The sequence below is a fragment of the Monodelphis domestica genome, chromosome 7 (genome assembly GCF_027887165.1).
Source record: "Monodelphis domestica isolate mMonDom1 chromosome 7, mMonDom1.pri, whole genome shotgun sequence".
In the NCBI taxonomy this organism is placed as follows: domain Eukaryota; kingdom Metazoa; phylum Chordata; class Mammalia; order Didelphimorphia; family Didelphidae; genus Monodelphis; species Monodelphis domestica.
Window position 1 is genome coordinate 470,115 of NC_077233.1, and position 20,891 is coordinate 491,005.

At 54.6% G+C, this 20,891-nt stretch overlaps 1 protein-coding gene across 1 annotated transcript; it reads right to left on the reverse strand.

Annotated features, from left to right (window-relative positions):
• Window positions 1–21: 21 nt before the first annotated feature.
• Window positions 22–20,482, reverse strand: LOC103092717 (CLIP-associating protein 1-like). The gene is made up of 7 exons (XM_056804001.1): window positions 20,141–20,482; window positions 15,346–15,424; window positions 11,365–11,468; window positions 10,070–10,161; window positions 8,849–8,924; window positions 5,610–5,707; window positions 22–4,581 (listed from the first exon to the last, which is right to left on the reverse strand). Exons 1-7 carry the CDS (start codon window positions 20,369–20,371, stop codon window positions 4,440–4,442), a joined length of 822 nt encoding a protein of 273 aa, XP_056659979.1. The 5' UTR covers window positions 20,372–20,482; the 3' UTR covers window positions 22–4,439.
• Window positions 20,483–20,891: the final 409 nt, after the last annotated feature.

Below are 20,891 nucleotides of genomic sequence, written 5' to 3' on the forward strand. Positions count from 1 at the left end.
AAACAAAACCCCTTAACTATAGAATAGTATTACAAAGACAAAAAACAGTAAGGCACAAACTCAGAAGGGGTCATTGAGATCAAACCAGCTATATGCAAAACTTCAAGGAAATATGGAAATTATTGTCAGGCTCTGGAAAAGTTAAAAAAAGATGCCAAAAATCAAATAAGAAAAAGGAAAAATGAAGAAGAGAAATGGAAGTGATGCGAGAAGAAATAACAACTTAAAAAGTAGAATCGGTCAAATAGTAAAAGAGGATCACAAGCTAATTGAAGAAAATAATTCCACCAAAATTAGAGTTGTGCAAGTGGAAAAAAATGACTGCATGAAACATCAAGAAACAACAAAACAAAAACAAAAGAATGAAAAAATAGAATATATGAAATATCTCATTGGAAGTACATAGACCTAAAAAATATATCAGAAGAGATAATTTAAGAATTACTGGGGCGCAGCTGAGTGGTTCAGTGGATTGAGAGTCAAGCCCAGAGATGGGAGGTCCTGGGTTCAAATCTGACCTCAGATACTCCTTAGCTGTGTGGCCCTGGGCAAGCCACTTAACCCCCATTGCCTACTCCTTACCACTCTTCTGCCTTAGAACCAACACACAGTATTGATTGTGAGACAGAAGGTAAGGGGTTAAAAATAATACTACATTGGTCCCTTGCTACATTGCAGTTCACTATATCACAAGATTTTAAAAAATCTATCTAATTCTGTATTGTGGAAATTTTGCTATATTGCAGGATGAACACAGGACTATATACACAATGAAAATATCTTACGCCACTACCACTTGCGCAAGTTTGCCTATGTTTGTATTAAAAATGAAAAGGGTAAATTCACCACCAATGAAGAAGAAATTAAAGTAATTATTAGGAGCTATTTTGCCCAATTGTATTACCATAAATCTGATAATCTAAGAAAATGAATATTTACAAAAATACAAATTGCCCAGATTAATAAAAGAGGAAACAGAAAACTTAAATAATCGCACTTTAGAAAAAGAAACTGAACAAGCCATCAAGGAATTGCCTAAGGAAAAATTTCCAGGAGCAAAGGAATTCACAAGTGAATTCTATCAAGCATTTAAAGAAAAATCAATCCTGATACTATATTATATATATATAAATTTTTATATATACATCTATAAATAGTTTTATTTAGGAAAATAGGCAAAGAGGGAGTCCTAACAAATTCCTTTCATGACACAAATATGTTATCCAAACTTAAACCAGGAAGTACAAAAACTGGAAAAAAAAGTTATAGATCAATTTCCTTAAAGAATATAAATACAAAAATTTTAAATAAAATATTAGCAAGGAGAATAAAGCAATAAATTATAAAGCTCGTCCCCTATAACCAGGTAGGATTCATACCAGGAATGCAAGTCTGTTTTAATATGAGGAAAACCATGAGCATAATTCACCGTATTAATAACCAAACTAACAGAAATCACATGATTATCTCAACAAATGTAGAAAAAGTCTTCAACAAAATACAATACCTATTTCCATTAAATACACTAGAAAGCACAGGAATAAAAGGACTTTCCCTTAATATGATAAGTAGTATCTATCTAAAACCGTCAGCAAACATCATCTACAATGGGGATAAGTGAGGAGCCTTCTCACTAAAATCAGGAGTGAAGCAAGGATGCCCATTATCACCTCTACTATTTGACATTGTACTAGAAACACTAGCAGTAGCAATTAGAGAAGATAAAGGAATTGAAGGCATCAAAATAGGCAAAGAAGAAAATAAACTATCACTCTCTGCTTAAGAGAATCAACCAAAAAAATAGTTTAAATAATGAATAATCTTAAGCAAAATTAGAGAATACAAAATAAATCCACATAAATCATTAGCATTTCTATGTCCAATAAAGTCTAGCAACAAGAGATAGAAAGAGAATTTTCATTTAAAATAATCTTAGACACCGAGAAAAAGCAACTGCCTGAATACAGAGGTTGAGGGGACATGACAGAGGATAGACTCTAAATGAACACTCTAATGCAAATACTATCAGCAAAGCAATGGGTTCAAATCAAGAAAACATCTAATGCCCAGTGGACTTACGAGTCGGCTATGGGGGGGTGGGGGGGGAGGAAAAGAAAATGATCTATGTCTTTAACGAATAATGCTTGGAAATGACCAAATAAAATATATTAAAAAATAAAAAAATAAAAAAAAAATAAAAAAAATAATTTTAGACAATATAAAATATTTAGGAATCTGTGAAGACAAATCCAGAAACTGTGTGAACACAATTAAAAAACACTTTTCACACAAATGAAGTTAGACCTAAACAAACGGGAAAACATTAATTGCTCATGGATAGGCTGAATATAATAAAAATGACAATTCTATCTAAATTAATTTATTTATTTGGTGCTATACCAATCAAGCTACTGAAAAAGTATTTTATAGAACTAGGAAAAAAAATACTCAAATCCATCTGGAAGGGAAAAAACCCAAGGACATCAAAGAGGTAATTAATGAAAAAATATGTGAAGGATGGAGGCTGGGAAGATGGGATTAACTCTCCCCTTGCCTTTTTAATTTAATCAACAAAAGCAAATATATCCCTACTTAACCCTAAAATAAGGAAAGTCCACAAACTACTTACTAAAAGGGTTTGTACATCCAGAAACAACTGACTGCCCCCTGGGCAGTCTTAAGCAAATTCATAGACTACAACTGGTCCCCTAAAGTGGTGGAAGGAACAGGAAGTGACATAAAGAAGGGTCTTTAAAAGTGGCCAAAACTTCCTGTCATGAGGTCTTTTGAGGCTTTTGAGCTCTTGGTAGGTCTTTGGGCTGAATCTGAAGCATGAGGACCGGGGACTCTGGTAAGACTGCTCTTGGATCTTCTCCCTTTGGAGCCACTGCTTGGGTGAGGGAAAAGCTGACTCTTTTCCTGGCTTCTGGAGAGATTAGTTTCCGGAGAGGCCTCCCTGTCTTGGAGGAGGCCATGTGGGTATTCACCCCAGGGTCCTCCAGCTGAGGGCTAAATAGCCCTGCCTGGGTTGAGCCAGGGGCTGGAGCAAATATTGAATGTGTTAGGTTAGAGATCTTATTCTACCCCCTTTCACATTTCTCTACTTCCACTCTTCCTCTCTTTTTGGAAATAAAGCTACTAAAGAGTCATTTTGACTTGAGCTGTCTTAATTGTTTTTAAATAGGCCACCACATTCTCTTATATTTAATCCAACCCTAAATTTAATCCCTACAGGGCCTAGCAGTACCAGATCTTAAACCGTACTATAAAAGCAGTGATGAAACTAGTACTGGCTAAGAGAGAGAAGGGTGATTCAGAAAGGAACAGATTAGGGGTAAATGATGTCAGTGTTTTAGAAACTTGAAGATCCCAGCTTTGGGGATAAGGACTCACTATTTGACAAAAACTCCTGGGAAAACTGGAAAGCAATAGGTCAAAATGGGTATATGATTTAGCCATAAAGGGTCATACCATAAGTAAATTAGGAGAACATAGAAGAGTTTACCTGGCAGATCTATGAAGGGAAGAATTCATGACCAAACAAGAAACTAAGAACGTTATAATAATTTTGATTATATTTCATTAAAAAGTTTCTGTACAAGCAAAGCCAATGTAAACAAAATTAGAAGGGGGAAAAATTAGAATAAATTTCTATGAGAAAGGCCTCATTTCTCAAATATTTAAGATTCCAAGTCATTCCTCCAATGGACATGAATAGGCAGTTATCAGATGAAGAAATCAAAGCCATCAGTAATCATATGAAAAAATGTTTTAAATCCCTTTTGATTAGAGAAATGCAAATTAAAATAACTGAGGTGCCATCTCTCACCTATCAGATTGGCCATTATGGCAGTAAAAGGAAGTGATAAATGCTGGAGGGATGTGGGAAAAGGGAGACACAAATGTGTTGTTCTTTGAGGGAAATGACCAAATAATATTTCAGGATGAGGGGGGCTTTTGAAAAGATAGTTCAAAAAGTCACCCATTGAAGGGGGAAGAGGTAGCTAGGTGGCTCAGTGGATAGCATCAGGCCTGGAGACACTTCCCAGCTGTGTGACCCTGGGTAAGTCATTTCACTTCAATTGCCTGGCCCTTACCATGCTTCTACCTTGGAATCAATACATAGGATCGATTCTAATATGTAAGTAAAGGGTTTGGGGAAAAAAAGGCAGGCAGGCAACCCCAGAGCTGAATCTGGGGCACCACCCATCTGGGTGGCAGTCTCCACCACCTCTAATGCCAAGCCCTGGAGAAGCAGGGAAATGTATTCTGCTCTCCCAACCCAGGAAGCCAAGAGAGATAAAATCCAAGTCAACGGCCAGCCTGCCCAGAGAGAAGGAGACTTCTCGGACCTTTCCCATAACAACAGCCAAATGGCACCCAGGCCTGGCATGGTTCTGTCTGGAACGACAAGAGATCCACCGTCCACGGTCCTCAGGCTAGGCAAGCCTTCGTCTGCAGACCCCGACGAGAGTCTTACGGCGGCGAACAGAACGGAACGCCATCTTACCATTGATGAAGCTCGAGATCAGGCCCCCCGAGTTCCTCACTTCATCCAATTTGGCCAACACTGTCTGTAACCTGCAAACAAGGAGAATGAGTGACCTTTTGCTGGCCCCGAAGTTCTTTAGCACAAGCATCCATACGCGCGGACTTGACGGCTTGTCCTGCTGACTTTCCCCATCTCCCCCCATAACGACAAATCACAGAAAACACCCGGCTCTCTTGGGGCCACGGAAGACATTCGAGAGGCCGGACAAGAGCCTGCATGTTTAGAGGCAACACATTGGGGACGGGGATGACTAAGGTGAGGGGCTTCGGTCAAGTCTTGCTATTTTGCAAATGAAGGGGTCATTCTCCCCCGGGGTCTCAGAGTTGTCTGGGGTGATGAGAGGTCGAGGGACTCACTGCACCCCAGATTTGGAGCTGGAAAGGCCCTTGGAGGCTGGTCAATGCAATTCCCTTGGTTTAGAAATAAGGAACTTGAGGCCAGGGAGGATCGCTTCCCTGAGTGACCTTAGCATGGAAGGAGGACTGGAACCCGGGGCTGAAGGCCCTATCTTAAGAGCAGACTCTTTTCACGAGCTCATTGCTTTCCGATCCAAGGAGGTGTTTGTCCCAGGCAAAGCTGGATCTGTCAATGCTCCTGACTCTGAGGTCTGGGCAGACGAGAGCCAGCAGGCCACTGTGGAGGGCAGGTGTCTGGGGGCACCCGGCCACGCCAAAGCCTCTTGTTTCAATACTGTGGACAGCAGGGAAATGGAAGCCCACAATGGCCGGAGGGATCTTCTCAGCTCATTCAGCAAATGAAGAAGTGAACTGTTCGCCTCTGTCCCCAAAGAAAAGAGAGGAGCTCGGAGACGGCCTTCTGGGGACTGGAGGCGGGGGCCTCTGGGCCTCGAATACTCCATGGGCAGGCGCAGGAAATGGTGGGCAAACGGAACCGACTTCCGCCAAAGCCATCCAGGAAGCAGAATCTGGTAAGAAATCCACTTTTTCTGCTGACCCCACCCCAAGCGGCAGTGGCCACTCCATGGCCCTGTGGGATGGGGGGAGTCACTGCCCAAATGGCATGGCGAGCTGAGAGAAAGGAGGGGCTTCAGCCTTACCGGGCAGGAGGGAGTCCTCGCTTGCTGAGGTCCACTCTGACCTTCTCTCCCACATGTCGATAGACCTCCACCATGGCCAATATGGCAGCATCCCTCACCTGCCAAAGGAATAGGGCCATGAGATGAGTTCCTTTGTGACACACAATGCCATAGTGAGCATCACTGGCTCCCAAGCACACGTCGGTAAGCCCCCTGGGCCACTTCCAAAGGCTCTCTGACCTGCTGGGCTAATGCCCTAATGGCTTGGAAGACGGTGACCGCCATGAGCCGTCAAGCCCACGAAGACCAAAGGTCCAGCACACAGAGCTGTGGCCCTGGCCGGCTCCCAGGCCGGAGATCTCGCTGTAAGGTGGGCCACGAGAAACCCTCCCCTTGGCCACGCTTCCCATCCAGGTCTCCTGGAGCAGGCCAGCCTCGGCCTGTGCCCAGAGTGCCTTGTTCTTCCTTGGTTGCTCTGGGTTGCTTTATACGAAACCTCCTACATTGAATATGACCCAACTTAGTCGCTTCACATCTCGGTGTCCGAGAAACTGGCGCTAGAAGTTGTGCTGCTCTTCCCTAGTCATCGCTGGGCGGGAGAAGACGAGCTGCTCCATCGGCCCCAGAGAGCGCATCCCTGTAGCTATGAGCAGATGGCTGTGGGGATGCTCTCCAGCCCCTGCTGGCTCCCAGGGGTTCCAGTGGGCCCCCTCCTCTGGCAGAGCTTCAGCCCCGCGAGGGCTCCCTGAACAGGACTGGAAATACCTGGGGAACAAGGCCACCTCTGGCCAGAGGCCTCCCCAGCCCAGAAAGGTCTCGCCATAGCCTCCTGGGCTAGTCCCGACGGGAGGGAAGCACCCCGGGGGCACCTGACTTCTCGCCCAGCGTGCCTTTCACGAGCAGGCCCTGGGGCAGTGGGAGCCAGAGCTGCAGTGGAGGCCCTACCCGCTCTACCTGCTAGATCAGGGCAGGTTGGGGAAGGGCCCTCCACATCTCTGGGCCGCATTTTCTTCAGCTGGAAAAGGAGAGGGCCGGAGCAGACGGGGCCCTGGGGCCCTTCCGGGATCTGCCAGCGAAGAGCTGGCCAAAGGAAGCTCTCCCGAACAAACATGGGGGGCTTCTGAGCTCGTCGCGACTGTCCCTGGGCCGAGGAGCAGCCAGAGGTCACCATGCTGCAGGCCTGGTGGGCGGGGCAGGGAGGCACCCCGGGGACGCCGTCTGTGACTGGGGGAGCCCCGGGCCGAGCGACCTGCTTCTTCCTCCTGAAGCCTGACCCGGGCACCCAATAATTCTGAGGAGGGGCCATCCGTGCCCTCATGGGAAGTGACCGTCAAAGCTACGAATGCAGCACCAGATGCCCGGCACCCTGTCACAGAGCCCTCCTCCCAGGCTGGCCTCCGACCACGACTAGCGCTCTATGCCGAGGCCTCGGTGAACACTCGGTGAGAAGCGGCCACCCACGCGGTCAAGCCTGGCACCGGGGACCAGAAGGTCCCCAGAAGCCGTCGAGTGCGACAGCGGGCGCTCCGTCCGTCACCCAGAACCCTCCCGACAGAATCGGGCCACATTCACTTCCCTGGAACGAACCTCACGCTGGACATGAACAAATCGGTCAGGAGGTCAGTCAAGGAGCATTTCCAAAGCTCCTACTGTGTGCTAGCCCCCCCCCCCCCCCCCCCGAGTAAGCTCTGATGTGAAAAGGAGGCCCCAAATGTCTGCCCTCCATCGCAGGAACAAACAAGATACTGAGTGTGTGGGAGGAGCCGGCCCTGAAGGAAGCCGGGGGAGCCCGGAGGGGAGGCGGCAGGGAAGCGAGAACAGCCAGGAGGCAGAGAGAGCCCTGGGAGTGAGGGAGGGAACGTGGGACGGGGGAGATCCGGAAGGACGCAGAGTGCCCAACAAAGGACCCCTATTTGGCCCCCCAGGAGGGAGAAGCTGCCAGTCTATGGAGTACGGGGTTGGCTCGGCCAGATTTTCCTGCTTTCCAGGAAAATCCCTTCAGTGAAAGAATGGAGGAAGGGCTGGGACAGGGACAGGGCGAGAAGGAGACTGTGGGTCCAGGAGGACCCCCAGGCCGGGAGTCTGAGGGCCTGGGAGGATGGGGTGCCCGCGGCACTAATGGGGGACAGACCACGACCTGTGTTTTGGCCATGGTGAATGCAAGATGCCTGAAAGGGAGCTGGCAAGCCTGGAGGTCCGCAGAGAGGTGGGGGTTCAGTGGCAAGAGATGGGGGAGGAGCAGAGGGCAGCCATGGGGGCCCTCGGCTGAGAAGGGGAGCAGCAGGGCCATGAAGGCCCAGAAGAGAGAGGCAAAGGAGGCGAGCGTGACCAAGGGGGCCCAAGCTGCCAAAGGCCGCTGAACTCGTTGACGAGGAGACTGCTGGGAGCCCTGGAGAATGAGCAGCAAAAGCCAGAGCACAGGTAGAAAAAAGCAGGCAGGCAGGCAGGCAGCAGAGCCCCAAGTGTAGACGAGAGCCAAGAGCGTGGCTAGCAGGCATGGAGGGAGCAAAGGGGAGAGAAGAGACTGAAAGTCCGGGACAGGAATGGGGCCGGCCTGGGGAGGGCAGGAATGCTCAGTGGCCAAACACAAGGGTCAGGGTCTGGCCTTGAAGCTGCCAGTCTGATTCAGTTCAGGTCAGGCGGGGGGCAGCTCAGCAAGCGACTGGCTGCGAAACTCTGGGCAAATGCCCTCGCTGCCGTCTGCCTCAGTTTCCCTCTCAGAGAAAACCCTCTCTGTAAAAAGCCTTAAATGTAATGCTCCAGAACACTCAAGAATTCAGTCATAGGACAACTCGGGCCTCTCCTAACGGACTCCCCCAGCAGCCATGGGGGCGGGCACCCTCGGCCAACTGTCCGGAGCCCTCCCGGGATAAGACGAGGGAGGCCGCCAGGCCCAGGGGGAGGGAGCTCAGGCCTCTCCCAAAGGCAAGGACATCGCAGTCTGGCCACACGAGCAGGCCTCCCCATCGCCCGTCTGGTGAGGAAGCCTCGCCGTGGTGCCTGGAGGCCAGAGGGCTGGCCCCCTCCCCAATCAGGCCGGCCTCCCCGACCCCGTCTGTCGCCCTTCCGGGGAGGGGCTGCTCAGCCGCGTCTCCGGCACCTGCTGGTGTCTGATGGAGCCTTGGGGAAGTCTACCCGAACCCCGGTCAATTGTGCAATAACGCCAAGTCCCATTCAGAGACTTCCGGACTCCGTTTCACATTTTAGGGGCAAAGGGCGTGAGCAACAAGTCCATCTTTGAACAGAAACACATTCCTTACCTGACCATTGGAATCTCCAAATAAGATGCACAAATGGGGCACCAACTTGCTGAGGGCTAGCGCTTGTGCACCATAGCTTGAAAAAAAAAGGGGGGAGGGAGAAAGAGCTTAGTATAATGATCACAGAATCCCGTACAAGCCGTTGTGCCTCTGAAGGGGCAAAGGAACCGCGCGGCTCACGGCTCCTGAGACAAACAGGGCACAGAAGACTCCAATGAGGGGCCGTTAGGGAGATGTCCATTTGGAGGGGGGGTCAGCCCACTAATGGTCTGGGCCCAATGAATGCTGCCTATCCGGCTGCTAAATGGGCCCAAGAGCCAGCCCGCCACGAGCCGGGCGGCCAAGAGACGGGCTTTGTGGAAACTCCAGTGTCAGCAGAACGTCTCGACTGACGCTGGTCCTCAGATGGAAAGACGGATGCTGTTCTGCTGCATGGGTTGGGGTTAGGGTGGCAGCGAAGCCAAGGGCCCCCGAGGCTCAGGGACGGGCACAGAGGGAGAGTACCGGAAGGATCCGGGGCAGGAACAGCACGTACGGGAGGAAGACAGAGCGGGGGGGGGGGGGGGGGGGGGGGTCCTGACTGTCAGAGGAAGAGGATCTCTCGGACTCCATAAAAAACAAAAAGAAACGGGAAAAGGCCAGATCTGAGCATTTTAGAATCGGCCAAGACTTCAATGAGCAAAGCAGAGATGACCCCAGTCGGCTGAAAACACCACAAACTACTCGAAGTGGCTCAAGGGCCAAAGGAAATCCCCCAAATGTCCCAGAAGCTGGGGGTCAGACGGCAGGAAGCAGCCAGGCTGCGAAAGCCACACACACAGGGGACGGAAGTCGAAAGGAGGGAGAGCGCCAGACCGAAGACGAGAATGGGGGCTCCTGTGACTGTGACCCTGACCGTCAAGGAAAATCCCCCAGCTGGCGGCGTCTCGAGGACGGCCCCAGGCTGACCAGTGCTGGCGGCCAAAGACCCCTCAGGACCGTTCTCTGAGAGTCCGAGTCCCCCTCCCCAGCCTCCCCTCCCCTACAGGCCATCCGGAAGTCACGGGAAGCCAGGAGAAACTGGCCAGAGGCAGCACGAGCCCCGGCGAGGCCAGAAGAGCTGCTTTCACAGCGGTTTGGTCCGTCCCTCCACAGCTGGCAGAAGGCACGGCCTTCTCCAGAGGGAGGGGGCTGGCAGGGAGGGGCCGGGGCGACGCGCTGGTTTTAAATGACTCCGCTTACGTGTTGAGGGTGGCAATGAGGCAGAGACAGACGCCTTCCCGGCACCGATGGTTCTTGTGTTTGAACCCAACAGTCAGGTGTTCCCAAACATACTGGCGGAAAAAAGAGAGAATAATCAGGAATCACGGAGCGTCCCGGGACCTGCTTGTCGTCCTGGCAGTCCGCGCACGTGTGGTTTTCCACCTCCCCGACTCCCCTCCGCCATGGCGGTCGGGCCTGCCTTCTGCAGCCAGCGGCCAGAGCCCCGAGATGGGGCTTCCTCTCCGGCCCGCGGCCCTTTGCCGACGCCGTCTACAGGCAGTCGCAGGCCTCCGACAAATGTGTCCTTCTGTCCCCCCGGCAACGCGGCCAAAAGCCTCTCCACGGGGCAGGAAGCATTTCGCCAAGCCAACGCTGCCTGGCCCGGTCCACTCCTGGGCATTTTCTTTGGGGCAAAGCTCGCTGGACACTGCGTCGGCTAAGCAGCGAGCCAGAAGGCGGCTTCCGCAGAACCGCTCCCCTCCCCCACTCTCCCGGCTCCTCTATCGGGGCCCCCCCCAGCCCCAACAGGCCGCACATCCACCCCGCAGCCTGTCTGCCAAGTGGCTCCTAGGCACAGGGCCGGAAGCCCAACTACCGTGGAACGCATCTTCGTAATCGAGACGGCCCCACAGGCCCGAAAAGGGGGTCCCGGGGATGCCTCCTGACCAGCCACAGCAAAGGCTGCTCTAAAGCCGGTCTGGGGAAGCCCGAAGCACCCCCGCCCCCTCCCCCGGGCCCAGACCGCCCAAGCCGAGGGTCCGAAGCCCGCTATCGGTCGTGCACAGACCCCCGAGGGCTCGTCACGGTATTTTGGTTTGTCGCTGCTTTCCGATCTAGCCAGAAAAGAGCTGGCATTTTTCTACAGGCCAGGCCAGGCAGCCAGGTGACACGATGGACAGAGTGTAGGGTGGTCCAGAGTTCAAATCCAGCCTCAGACACTTTCCCCCTGGCTGACCCTGGTTGCCTCGATTTCCTCATCTGTAAAAGGGGCTGGAGAAGGCAACAGCTGACCCTGCCAGTCACCGAGAGCCCGATGCGCCAGGCCCTGGGCTGACCACTTGACCAATAGAGCCTCCCTTGGGAGAGGGGCGAGGAGGAGGTGATGCCATTTTACAGATGAGAAGACTGAGGAGGACCCAAGTTCACTGACTTCCCGGCCAGCAAGCTGAGGCCCGATCTGAGCCCAGGCCTTCCTGTCGTGGCGTGCCGCCACGTTTCTCCTCAGACAGCCACCCCCCACCGAAGGGCCGTTTCTCCAAGGGAAGGGAGCCTACCATGGGCGAGGCAGCTCGATCAATGAGCTTCAATATCAGACTCTGGGCTTGTTCTCGAACCTGGTCTTTGGAATCTCCCAGCCGGTCTAGGAAAGCTGAAAGAACTGGAGAAAGCACAAGGGTTAACGGACGGCCGGGGGCCAGGTGAAGAGCTCGCCACGAGCTGGGGCTGGCCTGCTCCCCGTATGACAGAGGAGGAAACAGAGGCTGGCGCGGTGAAGTGGCCTGCCCAGCCCTCTCGCTGAGGCTTGGGGGAAGAAAAGGGACGGTGGCCGGAGCGCGTGCTCCCGCCAGGGCCCGGAGCAAGGGCCGGAAGCTTCCTTCCCGGGGGCAGACAGCCTGTTCGGGGAGCCGCGGCTCGCCATCCACTCGGCTCTTGGAGGTCTCCCAACGCCCCAGGTGTGGTCCGAGATCCCCACGCCACGGCGGCCTCTTCTGTCCCAGGCGAGAGCGACATCGAAGGGGTTACTGAAGTTTGTGTGTCGCTGCTTCCCACCAATACAGAAGCCCCAGCCGGCCCCTCGCCTGGGAGGCTCCAGCCCTGGCCTTAGGCCATCACCTCTGGGGCCAGTCCTTTCCACCTGGGAACAGGGCATCACGGGAGCTCAGGCCTGGGGCCCGAGGAAGGGCCGTGAGCTGCCCAGAGGCCGAGGCAAAGGCAGGATTGGAAGCCAGGCCCTCTTCTCCCCCTGCCAGCCTTTCTGGCTCCAGGTCCCAGCCTGGCCTTTTGCCTCTGGCCCTCATTCCCCTTCCTAACCAGCCCCCTCGTCCCTCCGCCAGGCTCGCCTCCCCTTCCTGCCCTCTACACGCTCAGCTACCCCTGGGCTCCTCCTGGCTCCACCTTTCACGAAGCCCTGGCCGAGCCCCATTCGCCCTGCAGTTGTCGGCTCTCTGACCCGCTGACCGGGCGGGCATTCGGTCAGGGCTCCCCGAGAACATTTAGTGACTGTCCGCTGAGATGGGGAGACGGGAAGCTTGACACGGAGGAGGGCAGGCGGGAGAAGCAGGAGAAAGCAGTGTCCCCCGACCCTCAGAAGAGGTCATGAGTGACCAAGGCTGCGGAGAGGCCCGGAGGGAGGGAGCTGGACGTCCCAGCCAGAGCCGACTCGGGTGACTGAGGGCTCCGGAGGCCGAAGTGCCGAGGGCTGGGGTCCAAGAGAAGCAAGGAAACGGAGAGAGGGAGGGCCGGGTACAGGGAGGAGAGGTGTACGGATCAAAGGGGATGGCTGAGGCCTGGGGACACAGGAGTGTATTTGTGACATCAGGGACGCCACTGGGAGCCAAGGAGATCCCAGAGATCAGTGCAAGAATCCGGACGTGGGCTCCGGCTGGGAGACTGAGGAAGGGGGAGCAGGAGAGGAGGGGCAGCCCACAGCAAATCTTCTTGGTCAACCCTAAGAGAACGGTGTGGTGGTGGGGAGCCAAGGGAGGCCCCTGGAGGGCTGAAAAGGTCCGGCGGAGCCTGGATCCACGAGGGAGATGTGACAGGATTACCTGCTGCAGCGACAGACTGTCCTTGAGACCTCAAGGCTTTCTGTAGCCAGCTCAGTGGACGGTGGGAGACAGGATAGGGTCGGGGAAGGGGAGGGGGAAGCCGACCTGGGTTTCTGTTATCGGTCAGTCGTGCCCCACTCTTCCTGGCCCCATTCAGGGCCTTCTTGGTCCTAGAGAGCCATCTCCTTCTCCAGCTCATTTTACACATGAGCAAAGTAGGCAAGCGGGGCCAGTGCCGGGCCGGAGTCACCCAGCTAGGAAGTGTCTGAGGGCAGATTTGAACTCGGGAAGAGGAGGCTTTCTGTGCTCTACTCACTGCACCGCGGAACTGATTTACTGGGGGTCAAAAGAGTGAAGGGGAGCCAGGAGAGCCGGCGTCCAAGTGACAGCCAGAGAAAGAAGTGAAGGGCCAAGAGATGGAGACCTGGTGAAGGCAGAAACAGGGTGGCTGAGGGCATAAGACAGAGGCAAAGCTGACCTGTCGAGCGGGAATGATGATCCGAGAAGGGAATTTTTGAATTCTCCATTACAGAAGTGAAGCATCTGAGAAGGATGGCCAGACCCAGGGAGTGACCCTCCCTGGGTGCCGTGGAGGAAACTGAGGAAGAGGGAGTATTAGAAAGAAACTTGTCCCCTAGGAAGGCCAAGAGTTGGGCAGGAGAGACAAAGTACGAGGCTGCGACGAGACTCCCGGAGCTCACAGGGGAGGGGGAGATCGACCGAGTGATCCTCAAGGGAGGAGAGGGTTCTCAGGGAGAGCCTGCAGGGGGCAGGAGCCAGTGCTGGGAAGGAGGCAGAGGGCGCAAGGATGGAAGCCTCCCACACCCGGGCGGCTCTGAACAGGCCAGTCCCAGCCTCTCAGCCTCTCCAGATGCTCGCTGTCACAGCCCTCTCCCTACACCGCTCCCATGCCTACTGCCATGTCTTTCCCAGGAGACCCTTCATTCCTGAGAGACTTCCTCCTCCTCCCCCTTCTCCCACCTTGGACTCGGGAACTCAGGGCCACCCCCTAAATTCCTTAGATCTGCTCTGCTGTCACTTGCTTCTCCCTCCCAGAGCTCACAGGAAGCAGAACCAGGCACCAGACAGCCTGCTATGTGCAAAAGATAGGAAGCCAGAAATGGAATCATCACTGCTCCTCTGGAGCCTGCGTTTCTTTGAGAAGCCAGAGTCTGAAGAACACCAAGGAAGAGGAGGAGGGGGAGGAGGAGAGGAGGGGGAGGGGGAAGAAGAGGAGGAGGGGAGGAGGAGGGGGAGGAGGAGAGGAGGGGGAGGGGGAAGAAGAGGAGGAGGGGGAGGAGGAGAGGAGGGGGAGGGGGAAGAAGAGGAGGAGGGGAGGAGGAGGGGGAGGAGGAGAGGAGGGGGAGGAGGAGAGGAGGAGGAGGAGGAGGAGAGGAGGGGAAGAAGGAGGAGGGGAAGGAGGAGGAGGGGGAGGAGGAGGAGAGGAGGAGGAGGAGGAGGGGGAGGAGGAGGAGGAGGAGGAGAGGAGGGGGAGGAGAGGAGGGGGAGGAGGAGGAGAGGAGGGGAAGAAGGAGGAGGGGAAGGAGGAGGAGGGGGAGGAGGAGAAGGAGAGGAGGGGGAGGAGGGGGAGGAGGGGGAGGAGAGGAGGGGGAGGGGGAAGAAGAGGAGGAGGGGAGGAGGAGGGGGAGGAGGAGAGGAGGGGGAGGGGGAAGAAGAGGAGGGGAGGAGAGGAGGAGGAGGGGGAGGAGGAGGAGAGGAGGGGGAGGAGAGGAGGAGGAGGGGGAGGGGGAGGAGAGGAGGGGGAGGAGGGGGAGGAAGAGGAGGAGGGGAGGGGGAGGGGGAGGGGGAAGAAGAGGAGGAGGGGAGGAGAGGAGGAGGAGGGGAGGAGAGGAGGAGGAGGGGGAGGAGGAGGAGAGGAGGGGGAGGAGAGGAGGAGGAGGAGGAGGGGGAGGAGAGGAGGAGGAGGAGGAGAGGAGGAGGAGGGGAGGAGGAGGAGAGGAAGGGGAGGGGGAAGAAGAGGAGGAGGGGAGGAGAGGAGGAGGAGGGGGAGGAGAGGAGGAGGGGGAGGAGGAGGAGGAGAGGAGGGGGAGGAGGAGGAGGGGGAGGGAGAGAAGGGGGAGGAAGAGGAGGAGGGGGAGGGGGAGGAGGAGGAGGGGGAGGAAGAGGAGGAGGAGAGGAAGAAGAGGAGGAGGGGAGGAGAGGAGGAGGGGAGGAGAGGAGGAGGAGGGGGAGGAGGAGGAGAGGAGGGGGAGGAGAGGAGGAGGAGGGGAGGAGGAGAGGAGGATGAGCCTTCACATCCGGCACACAGCTGCTAAAAAGCGGCTCCTGCCCGGTGGCCCTTCCTACTCAGGCCTCAAGAAGAGACACAGTCATCCGTCTGTCCCGGAGGTGGGCTCCCAGCAACCTCTGACTACGCCCCGCCAAGGACTCTCTGTCCAGCCACAAGACAGGCCCGAACACGCCTTGTGGCAGAGGGGGCCTCGTAGGGCTCTGCTCCTGCCAAAGCAGTAAGATGCCTGGACTTACCCGCGGGGATGTAGGGTTTGAATCTCGTCAGTAATCTGTCGACGAAGGCACTTAAAATGTCTAATCCAAGTAATGCCACCTGTAGGGAAAAGAGCATTAGTGGACTCGAGGAACCAAGGAAAAGGGGCCGCAGCCCCCCAAAGAGAGCGGCGGCCTGGGACTCATCGTCTCCCAAGCGGGCTGTGCTGCTGCGGCTGCCGCTGAGGCTGAAAGAGCGGCAGGAGCATCCCAGCACCGGGGCTTGAGGTCCACGAGGAGAGCCAGCAGAGGACGCTCTGGAAAACCCGCTAGCTTGGAGCCATAAATGCACCTGGCCCCATGGAGGAGCCGTCGTGCTCCGGTGGGGGAGGGCCCAGGACTAGGTAGGTGGCTGCCTCAACACTCCCACGCCGGGGCAAGGTTAGCCCCAATCCGGAAGAGGGTGAAGGGAAGGAAAAGGGCACGAGGGGGCTTGCCGAGCAGAATCCAGACAGACGCCAACCTTTGCCTCGGGTGCCCATGCACACTCAGGTGGAAGGTCCAGCAGCAAATGCTGCTGTGGGTGGTGCCCAACAGACGAGGGAGACAACCCCCCCAACCAGAAGGGTGAAGAATAAGGGCAGAGAGAGCCCTGACCACCTGGAGGGACCACTTGGGGAAAAGTCCAGCCGGCAAGAGGCGAAGGGCAAGCCAGCCAGCCCCGAAGGAATAAGGGCCAAGGGCTGCAGGGGAGGCTTCAGGCGGAATCAGAAGAAGCGTGCACTCCCTCCAGTCTCGGGCCAATTTCAAAGGAAAAGAGGGGGGCTGGACTTTAAGAAGTGGCCTCCGCGTTGGGGGTAACACCGTTCACTTTGAATTCTGTACACACTGAAAAGCTCCTTTAAAGGTCTTCCTAAAGGCCCAGGATGAACAACGTCTTAACGTGGGCACCAACTGGCTCCTCCGCCTCCTTCTCCAGGCACCGAAGGCCGGGGGAGAGACAAAAGGCAGGAGGATCGGCAGGGCACAGTCGGCGCCTGGACACGAAGGTGGCCGCTGAGAGCTTGGTCAGCTGGGGAACAACTAATGGGCATAATAAAAGGACACCCTAAGAAGCAACTAATACCAAAAAAGGAGCAAACTCAGCGAACAGAGCCAGGGAAGCAGCACACGACGTGCCGAGAGAAGGGGGAGGCCACGGAAGGATGACGACTGAGACAAAGATGGACGTTCACTCAGGCAGGCCAGTTCCTCCCTTCTAACCGGATGTCCTAGTCCTCCTCGTGCCCTCCTCTCTATGCTCCTGTGCCATAAGGAGTGAAGCCAAAGATCGGTGGAACCCTCAGAACAAACCCAGCCCCGACTTCTGCTCCTTTGTGAGTGCTTCGGCAGGCACTATGGGCTGACACGCCGCCCCGAAGAGCTCCTTCCTGTTAAAGTGTTGGCACTGCCTCATCCTACAGGCCCTTCTCTCCGACGCTCGCCTTTGGGGTTCCAAGACTCATCAGGAACGTCTGGACGTCCTCTAGTCCAGGCACAGTCATTTCCCCCCGTAGGAATAAATCTGGCTTTGCAGGCGAAGTTCTTCACGGCAATGAAAGCGTATCTTCTACCCCAAGCAACAAAGTATTCCAAAATCTCCTCTCCTCCACAGCTGAAGCTAGCCAGTCTCATGGGATCCTGACTCTACTTGAACGGCTTCTTTCTGGAGGTTTTGCTTTGACGTGGCAGTCACAGGTTTGAGCTGGGATAGCCTGAGGGCTTTTTCCTTTTGGGGTTCCCTTTAGGGGGCCAAGGGCTTCTTTCTAGCCCTACTTTGGCCTCTGGATCTGGGCAGCTTTCTTTTGTGATTTCTGGAAATATGGCCACCAGACTGTTTTAAGTCAAGTTTTTTCATGGAATCTTCTTCATGTGACACAGGGAAGTGGTAGGAGAAGAAGAAAAGAGGGAGCACTTGGAAAATGGCTGCAAGGTTTTCAAAACAAGCAAGAGGTTTCACTTCATTCTTAGCAAACTGGCAAAGATGACAAAAGATAAGAGGGGCACTGATGCATTGTTGGTGGAGCTGTGAATTAGTACAAACTTTCTGGAAAGCAATTTGAAATAAGTCAAAGAAAGTGGCTCAAATGTTCCTCTCCTAGGACAAGGAGGTTCTGGTATCAGACCTGTATCTCAAGGTGGCTAAGATGGAAAGGCTCTACAACCAAATGAGTGCCCACTGACTGAAGAATGGCCAAACCAATTGGGGTCCTTGAAAGCCCTGGAGCATTACCATGCTGTAAACAAATCACAAAACACTGCAAAGTCAACAATAGGCCCATGGTCTCCAACAACACAAATGGAAAGACCTACTATGAAGCAGTCCAACAGGAATCCTGGGAGAATGCAGGGCAGCAGAGAGGGGAGAAGGCCATGAAGAGGGGGAGGCGGGCTTTGGCTGTCCAAGCTATTTGACCTCTGCCTGCCTCAGTTTCCTCCCTCCCTCACAAGGATGTTGTGAGGATCTAACAAGATGCTCTTTGTGAAGCACTTAGCACAACATGGGGCCTGGTGCACAGTGCTCACTAAAGTAACCCTTATTCCTTCCCCATAGTTACACTAATCAATTTTGCCGATTTTCTCCAATTGTTTTTTTCTTTCAAAAAAGATTCTTTGCTCTGCATGACAGCTCTCTGGGTGAGGGGTAAAGAAGGTGAGAGGATTTAAAGGATACCAAACAAGAGACATCAAGGCAATGTAGTTCTTTTTCTAAAACACTCTGGAAGCCCCTGGACGCTTCTGAGCTGGCAGGGATGGAACTCATGGGCTGTCTGGCCCTGGGAAGATCACCTGGACGATGTCAAGGGCAGGTCGCCAAGACCAAAGACAGGTAGGCAAGGTACTAAGGCCCAGATGGAGACTTAGGTCTGGGCCTGACTGGACTCTTTCTGCTAAGTCTGGAAACAGTTTGGAAATCTCAAGTTTACAGAACTGAGGTCTCCAGAAAGCCCAAAGAAGACTCAAAATCACTGGAAACAAAGTTAGACCAAACAAACACAGGGAACTAACCTAGGGCTTCACTGGTGGAGAACTCTCTCCACTGAAAACGACAAAGCACTGGGCTTGGGTGCAGAAAGACCTGAGTTCAAATTCTGCCTAGACATGCCTTGACTAAGTTGAGTGAGCTCTATCTACCTACCTAAGTTTCCTCAGATGAAGTGGTATAATAAGAGCACTTCCCTCCAAGGGTTGTGCCAAAGACAAAATGAGTTAATATTTGTGAAGTGCTTTGCAAACCTTCAAGTGTTATCTAGTCACTAATTATCCCTATCATTCATGCAGAGTCTGAGAGTTGCCTTGGAGCTGAGAGGTTATTCACCCAAGGTCACCCACACATACTGGCTACACAGAAAATGAACTGCTGAAGCAGCCACTGAACTTGGAATCTACAGAGAAACCAGACCAAGCATCATCCAGAATGAGGAAAAGAGAGTCCTGCGAGGACGCACCTACCAGGAGGGTCAGAGAGCCCTCCACAGTTATTCAGTTCAAAACCCTAACTCCTAAACGTAGCAACTGCCAGCTTTCAGCTTGTAAGGAAAAACAGAAGACCTTGAGAAAAAAAGAAAACTGCTTAAAACATCAGGAAGGAGAACTGTCAAAGGGGACACAGGAAGAGCAGATCTGGGCTCCATTTCTGCCCACCGAAGTGCTGCTGCAGAAGGCGAGAAATCCTCCTCTCCATTTAGGTCTGGCTCAAATGAGGGGACTGGACAACACTGAGCATGGAACGCAGCTGGAACTTAATCCGCTTAATCCCTGTGTGCTCCTCTCTCCTTCCTGCATGTCCTTGTTGGAGCTGAAGAACAAAAGCCCAACCAGGCCGCCCAAAGAGCCCAAGAGTTCAGCCCTGTGGACAGTTGAAGACACCTTTAGCAAGTTCCCAAACCCCTTCAGGAAGACCTCCCTTCCAGCGAGCCGGCTCTCTCTCTTCGCCTCAAGGGCTCTCGTCTCCAGTCTCCACTTCTAGGGCCTTCTGATGTCTGAAGGCCTCATTTCCCCCATGAACTGCTTGCTGCTCCTCTGGGTTCCCCTCAGTGAGAAGCTTGTTGATTTAAGGAGCTGAAACCTCTGGCATTAGCTGGGTGACCCTGGGACAAGCCCCTTAACTTTCTGACTCCACATTTCCCCGGCAGGAGAGGCCAGCTTCCTTGTGTTCTCTCATCTACGACTACAACCGTAGCAAGGAGGGGCTCTCGTCCTTCCCCGAGTCCTGCTTCATGGCTGCCCAAGAGAAGTGGGTACCTGGCAGCGTCTGCCAGGTTGGGAAGGCTCAGAGGCTGCCTGCAAGACCCAGGCCAGAAGCTGGCCACAGCACACCACGCAGAGCTGGCTTCAGTGTCCTGGTAACATGGGAAGGTGGGGAGTCACAGACCAAATGCCAAGAGGCCGTGGAGAGGCACAAGAGGGACAATCAGGAAAGCATCAGATGGGTAGTGTCAGTCAGTGGGTCAGCAAGCCTGCATCAAGGAGTCAATCTGTGCCAGGTGCCAGCTAAGCGGGGACACAAATCTGCAGGAGGAGCTGACCGGGGGTGGGGGGTGACAAAGAATCAGGGGGCTGGGCCCTTCTCCCAAAGGGAGGCTCTGGTGGGGGAGGGCCAGGGTGAAGAGGGAGCTATAAACTCCAAGACCCAGATGGGGCGGTTATCAGTAACTCATTGGGCTCAGGGAGCTGCTCATTGTAGAGGAGCAAACAGAGACACCAGGGAAAGCGACTCCAGTACTCCACCCCTACCCTACTGGGCCAGAGTCAGGGAGCCCTGTCCTACGAGGGCTGCCTCAGTTTCCCGGTTCACCTTGCTGTGACTGGCCGGCAGCCAGGCGGTCAGCTCGTCCACTACGCGGTCCAGCGTCGCCTCGTCCGGCTCCGGCTCCTCCGACCCAGGCGCCTGAAGCCGCCGCAGTAGTTCGTGGCCCGTGCGGAGCCGGCCTGCCGCGTCCCGTTGCTGGGGCAGCTGTGCGCACAGCTCCGCCAGGCTCAGGGCTCCCGGTTCTCCGCCTCCAGCACCGTCCTCGGGAGCCTCCATGGCAGCCCGGAGAGGAGCACAGACACGGACCGGTTCCGCTTCCGGCGCCGCTTCCGCTTCCGGCCCGGCAAAGCCCGAGAGCGCCGACACTCAAAAGGGCCGCCCAGGCCTGGCGCGAAATACTGCGCCTGCGCTGCCACGCCCCCCGAGACCAGCTTTCTAAAGGCGGGGCTCCATAGGCCTGAGGGAGGACACGGACAAGACTACGCAGGCGCCTGCTGCCCCGCCCCGCCCCTCCCAAACTCGGGCGGGCACCTACTGGCCGAGGTACGAGAACCTGTAGGACTCCTAACTCCTGTTCCGCGGGAGTCGCCAGCCGCCCCCGCTACAGATGAGGAAAGTGAGGTCCAGAGAGGCCTAGGGAATCTCCGAGTCCCACCGCAGGGAAGGCTCCGAGGCGGGCGCCGTACGGACCCGCAATCTCGGCACTGATTAGACAGCCCCTCCCCTCATACCCTGAGGCAGGCAGCGGGGAGGCCCTCGCCCTGGGGCCTAGATCCAGGGAGGCGCTGAAGTCGGA

Excerpts from the sequence above, each read along its gene's own strand:
- LOC103092717 (XM_056804001.1), bottom strand. The coding sequence starts at position 20,371 with ATGGAGGCTCCCGAGGACGGTGCTGGAGGCGGAGAACCGGGAGCCCTG. Across the intron at positions 15,425-20,140 it reads TGCCGGCCAGTCACAGCAAG|GTGGCATTACTTGGATTAGA; the intron begins GTGAACCGGGAA and ends TTTTCCCTACAG. Across the intron at positions 4,582-5,609 it reads CGAGGACTCCCTCCTGCCCG|GTTACAGACAGTGTTGGCCA; the intron begins GTAAGGCTGAAG and ends CCTTGTTTGCAG.